Here is a 6,166-nt window from a genome sequence, read left to right on the forward strand (position 1 = left end):
TACAGAAGATCACTCATCTGAGGTTAGTAATTCTATTGGGACTAGTACTAGTGAAGCTAATAGTAGACAATATATCTTGCCAAATATGTCTACTCAGGGTCAGCCAACAAAAAAATATGAACCTACCCTTCATGCTAAAGCTAAGTATCATGTGGCAAATTTTATGTCTACTAAAAGATTGTCTAAGTCATATGAATCATTTGTGAATCAAATTTCTGCTGTATCAATACCTAACAAAGTGCAGGATGCATTAGGAGATCCAAAATGGAGGAAAACGATGGAGGAAGAGATGAAAACATTACATAAGAACAATACGTGGGAGCTTGTATCTCCACCACATGGCAAGAAGACAGTGGGATGTCGTTGGGTGTTTACAGTAAAACATAATCCAGATGGGTCAGTGAGCCGGTATAAAGCACGCCTAGTAGCAAAATGGTTCACCCAAATATATGGCATAGACTATGATGAGACTTTTGCACCTGTTGCAAAAATGAACACTATTCGGGTATTACTCTCTTTTGCTGCTACCTTAAACTGGCCGCTTAGACAATTTGATGTTAAGAATGCATTCCTTCATGGAGAACTTACAGAGGAAGTGTATATGGATCTTCCTCTTGGATATGTGGCAGCTTCTCCAGATAACTGTATATGCAGGTTGAGAAAGTCTTTGTATGGTCTTAAACAGTCTCCTCGTGCTTGGTTTGGAAGATTTTCACAATTCATGAGGAAAATTGGCTACAGACAGAGTAATTCAGACCACACATTATTTCTCAAACATCAACAAGGGAAGGTAACAGCCCTAATTATATATGTTGATGATATGGTAGTTACTGGTAATGATACTATTGTGGTGGACAGATTACAAAAACAGCTAGTCACAGAATTCGAGATGAATGACCTAGGTACACTCAAGTACTTCTTGGGCATTGAGGTAGCCCGGGGAAGTGATGGTATCTATCTGTGTCAGAGGAAGTACATCCTTGATCTATTAACAGAGACAGGTATGTTGGATTGCACTCAAATTGATATTCCTATTGAGCAAAACCATCGATTAGCAGAGCACCTAAATCAGGTACCTACTGACAAAACTCGTTATCAAAGGCTAGTTGGACGCCTGATTTATTTGTCACATACCAGACCAGATCTTGCGTATGCAGTAAGTGTAGTAAGTCAATTCATGCATAATCCCAGTATGGATCACATGGATGCTGTTGTGAGGATTTTGAGGTGTTTGAAGTCAGCTCCAGGAAGAGGAGTAATGTTTTCTAATCACAACAATATCATTGAGGTTTGTGGTTTCACAGATGCAGACTGGGCTGAAAATATTACAGATCGGAGGTCCACATCAGGGTACTTTACTTTTGTTGGGGGTAATCTTGTTACTTGGAAGAGTAAGAAACAAAAGGTGGTAGCTCGATCTAGTGCTGAAGCAGAATACAGAGGTATGACTCAGGGAGTATGCGAGTTGTTATGGCTTAGAAATTTGCTACAAGATTTGGGTGTTAAGCCTAAGAATGTTATGTAGTTGTACTGTGACAACAAGGCAGCTGTTGATATTTCACATAATCCTGTACAACATGATCGTACAAAGCATGTGGAGGTTGATCGTCACTTTATAAAGGAGAAGCTAGATGCTAAGATCATTAGCTTTCCTTTTGTTCCTTCGGAAGAGCAACTTGCAGATATACTCACAAAAGGAGTATCTAAGAAGGTTTTTTATGACTCACTTAGCAAGTTGGGCATGGTCGATATGTATGCACCAACTTGAGGGAGAGTGTTAGCATGAGTCAACAAACAACAAACAGATCTCACCAACCAAATCTATAGCCGTACTAATTGACAAATCTATATTTGGTTTCATACTTGATAAATAGTAGTTTAGATTTCTATAAATACCTTGTAAATGTTCATATCAATTAAGCAAGAATATATACCTTTCTTCTCTATGTACTTACTATTAACACATCATTTTTCTCTATCCCCACATATCTTTATCATGTAGGATATTATTACTAACACACAATTTTTCTCTATTCACACACCCAATTTAAAGCATGAAGTGTTAATAGAGATTATAGATGTATTAATAACAATTCCCATTAAGAATTCGAAAGATCGTTGAAATTGTTCGCGGCTTCACGCTAATCAAACATTAGTCTGCAATGGATCTCTTTCTCTCTTTAATTGAAGTGGATTTTTGGAAGATCTGGAAAGCCCACATAAACTGAAATGCTCGAAGCCCAAAAGAAAAGAGAGAGGAACTGAGGGTTTTTAGTTATAAAATCTCCCAAATTTCAAAAACTCGCGCAAAAAAAGAAAAATAGAGATTGAAATTGTGGTGAACCGCAGAGATGCAAAGAGAAGCGGCTTCGGATCTGCCGCTCCGGTCAAGACTCATCGACTTCCTCATCCAATCTTCTCTGGTCAGTCCTATTTTTTACTTTGACTTCAATTCTGATTATTACTGTTTTATTTTAACTCTCATTTTCAATTTTTCCGGTGACCTAATTTGGCTAATTTAGCGGCTCCAACTTTCTCCGACTGAGAAGTACACCGCCTTGTCAATCTTCGCTCATAGATTCTATCCGCGGTTTATGTGCAAGTAACTTTATGAATTACTTTTGTATGTTTCTGTGGTAATTTTTCATAGAAGGATACTGTAAAACTGTAAGTGTGAATTAGGTTGGAACAGGGAAATGACATGGGGAGCTGGCTATTGCAGCCCTTGAGAGAGAGCAATTTGCAGCTTTTCGCGCTTGTTTCACTATGGATTTCAAACAAAGTATGGTTTTGATGCTATTTTTCTGTGAGTTTTCGCTTACTTTTCGGTATAATCTTTGTGCATTTGTGTGTGTATGCTATTGCTTTGTAGATGCACTCTTCTCCTGCATTGTCAGTGAAGATATTCAAGTCGTTGGGAGACAAAAGTATCAGTGAGCAACACTTCACCATTCGAGATTACTCCGAGGCGGTAAGCCTATTCTCGAATTGAAGGGGCCTTTTTAAATAGCTTATAGATGTGTTCGTTTAGAAGCTAATATATACTTTAAATTTTGGTTTGTTGATGTCTTGTAGGAAGTGGTCTTAATGCAGGTAAATTTGAAAGCTCTAAAGTTCTGTTTCTTTCGTTGTTTAGCTATTACACTGCTGAGAGTCTGAGATCAAATGAGTTTTCTTCTTTAAGGTGGTGAATTTTGAGATTTGTGTGGAAAATATTGCATTCGTGTACTTTGAAGAGCTTTTACTACAATTCAAGTTAGTTTTCACCATTTTCATTGGACTGTTAGTTTCTTTCCAGTAAACCATTTGTTTCGTTTTTATGCATCCCTTGTGGTTTGTTGAATTCAGGGGAGTGGCGAAAGTTGGAGAACTAGTGAACTTTGAAGCGGGCATGGATATCATGGACCTACTTTATGAAAAGGAGGAGACAACGATGCTCTATGCTAATCCTCGTTTTCTTGCTGCATCAGTCTTGGCATGTTTGATAACATTGAATTTTGATCTACTGAAATACTGTGCAGAAACAACTTTGTTATCAGAAAAGTATACACAGCTAGTTTTGATAGTTTTCAGATCTGAAAACTAGTGTGCTTTTCTATTTGTTGCTTTGCAGGTTGCTTCATATGTGACTACAGTTCCTAAACAGAAGTTGGAATTTCCGGTTCTTCCCTGGGGTAAGATTTCATATGCCTTTTCCTTTGTTATGTGCTTTAACTGAATCTATCTGTGCCTGAATGCTAGGATCAATACTTCTTGAGAATGCAAGTTAGTTTCCACAAGAAAGATCCAATGTGTTGTTACTGGCTTTTGTTGATTGAATCACTTGAATGTAGACAGAACAATTTGCCTCAGGAAGATCAAGAGTAGTGATTCTTCACTCATAGAGGATATAAAATCTTGGCGGGAAATTAGCAGGTTACTGAGAATCTGGTGATCCGAGACTTGGATAGTTGGAGTCACTTTACTGGGACCCCAACTCTGGTGAGAAAAACGCATATAAAGATGCAAATTGACGTCTTCCTGCCTTTTTGCTCTAAGTGTCCCTTCACATTCTGGCAATCTTCCTTCCGGCAGCCTTGTTTGATCTTTGATCACCGGCCATATCTGATCATCAATTTGGTCATTTGGTGGTCCTTTCTTCATACGTAGCTCTAACCAACTCTTTGGTCCACCGTACCATTCGTACAGCAACATAGAACTAGAATCCTTGCTGAAAAATTCTTCTAAACTAGTCTCACATTTTAGAGGCAACACTGCCTATCCTTCTCATAGTTTTTTTTTTAAATTCTCTTCTAGATAGACTAATGAGTTGCGTCCTGAGAATCAGCTTGTGGCCTCACTCCGACTTTTTTATTTTCTCTTGGTAATATATGTGTCACTGATGTTATCTAAACACTATAGCTATTAATGGAACATTTGGAAGATTAAGCTCAAAAAGCTGAGAAAAATATTCCTTTTCCAAGCATGACATTGGTCTGTGATCATGCGGTGTCGTATCCGTTACAAGGAAAAAGGGGTTAAACGTCCACCTCTATTTCAAACAAAACCGATTTGATAGGTTCTATTTGTACACCCTCTACTTGAACAATGTAATTTGATGGTACCTATCTCACTGATGCCATAACAAGGTGGCTTTAGTTGTAAATGCCACGAACTAGGAAGTGTACTGTAGAATTTTAACCATATGATTAATTGGAGTGATGGTCTGGAGCCTCTCTGTGCTGGCCCTTATCCAAAAGACAAAGTGTTCTTGATCATCATCCATGGCCAAGTGCTTGGGGGTCCATTTGCACCCACCTTTTTTTTCCCAAGTTTTATTTAGCTTGCTTTCATGGAAGTTCAACGCTCTTCGTACACTATTATCTACCCGCCTGCTGTCTGTTAGGCCATCCCTAAGTCCCTTCTTGAATTGATGATGCCTTTACTTCTCGTTTGGTGGTTCTGTACTTCCATGGTTTTTGTGTTTTATACCGTTGCAAATTTTCAGTTTTTTGGTACTGCCTTTACTTAAACCTTATCAGTTTAGGCGTGCTTAACTGCTTATGTGCCTATCAAGTATGTGCTTGTTTAACTGTACATACATTGGGAAAACTCTGCCATAGGTGTCCCAGTCAGTAATAAGTAAAAAAATCTCCAAGATCGTGGCATGCTAATTTAAGATCATCAATAATTCAATATAGTGATGAACATGAGATCAGACGGGGATTTGTCTTTCCGAGCTTAGTCTGTGCTGAACAGATACAGATTAGCATTCTTACTAAATTGAATTACATTTTAGTGTCTGCAGTGAAGTTTGTAACCGGATGCGAAGAAGTGGATGTTGCAGAGATGGTCAGAGAAATTCTCAAGCATGTATTTCATCTTTCTTGTTGGAATCTGAAGTCTGGAGAGGGCAACAGTTATCAGTAGGATGGGACACAGGTTTTGTCTTCTCCCTTAATAACAATATGCAAAGCTACTTTGGATGCAATTATTCTCTTACAAATTATAAAGATCTCAGTCATATTGATAAACTAGCTGGGGGAAAATGTAAAGAGGCTGTTGGGGGCCATCGATCATAACACACAAGAAAGTACTTTTAAGCTCTGTATGTGATCTGTGGGTTCTACCAGACACGGCCATTGATTTCAATCGGGAAGTTGCCTATACTTTTTCATGCTTTAACTTTGTTTGGGCCATTTGAAAACAAGTGTTAGATGCCAATCTAGTGTGTGATTAGTGTTCACTTTGATGTTGTGTGGCCTTGTCCCCTTGTGGAATATATCTTTTTTAACAGACATTCCTTATAATCTCTCCCTTATCAACACTAATTTTAACCAAAAAAATTTTTTTTAACCAAAAAAAAAAAATCAACACTAATTTTAGGGTTCATGGTTTTTAGGGTTTACAAATTACAAGAGGTTGGTAACCCATGAGTTGTTGGTCCGGAGATAGCGTAGTAGTCAAGAAAATCAAGATGATTGTTATAACTAGTGCAAGAAAGAACACAGATTTACGTGGTTCACTAACGATGTGTTAGCTACGTCCACGGACAGAAGAAGAACAGTTTTATTATGTTGAGGAAAAAAAACAGAACAACCTATACACAACACACAATAGGTTGTTTATATACAACCCTAAACCCGATATACTAGTCTTAATAGGAAACCATAACCTAGTATATCCC

At 38.0% G+C, this 6,166-nt stretch overlaps 1 protein-coding gene across 3 annotated transcripts; it reads left to right on the plus strand.

Annotated features, from left to right (window-relative positions):
* The first annotated feature begins 2,316 nt into the window (after nucleotides 1-2,316).
* On the plus strand, nucleotides 2,317-5,769 carry LOC126791756 (cyclin-J18). Of its 3 annotated transcripts, none has more exons than XM_050518229.1 (9): nucleotides 2,317-2,423; nucleotides 2,523-2,602; nucleotides 2,683-2,782; nucleotides 2,873-2,971; nucleotides 3,076-3,093; nucleotides 3,185-3,255; nucleotides 3,349-3,475; nucleotides 3,614-3,674; nucleotides 5,288-5,769. In XM_050518229.1, the coding sequence occupies exons 1-9, from the start codon at nucleotides 2,352-2,354 to the stop codon at nucleotides 5,407-5,409; spliced, it is 750 nt and encodes a 249-aa protein (XP_050374186.1). In that variant the 5' UTR covers nucleotides 2,317-2,351; the 3' UTR covers nucleotides 5,410-5,769. The 3 variants fall into 3 exon arrangements, 2 of the variants coding, with proteins under 2 accessions (XP_050374186.1, XP_050374187.1); XM_050518230.1 differs by lacking the exon at nucleotides 5,288-5,769 and adding an exon at nucleotides 3,834-4,442; XR_007671851.1 differs by lacking the exon at nucleotides 5,288-5,769 and adding an exon at nucleotides 3,834-3,905 and having other exon boundaries at nucleotides 3,349-3,674.
* Nucleotides 5,770-6,166: the final 397 nt, after the last annotated feature.

Source organism: Argentina anserina, chromosome 4 (assembly GCF_933775445.1).
Source record: "Argentina anserina chromosome 4, drPotAnse1.1, whole genome shotgun sequence".
NCBI classification, from domain to species: Eukaryota; Viridiplantae; Streptophyta; class Magnoliopsida; order Rosales; family Rosaceae; genus Argentina; species Argentina anserina.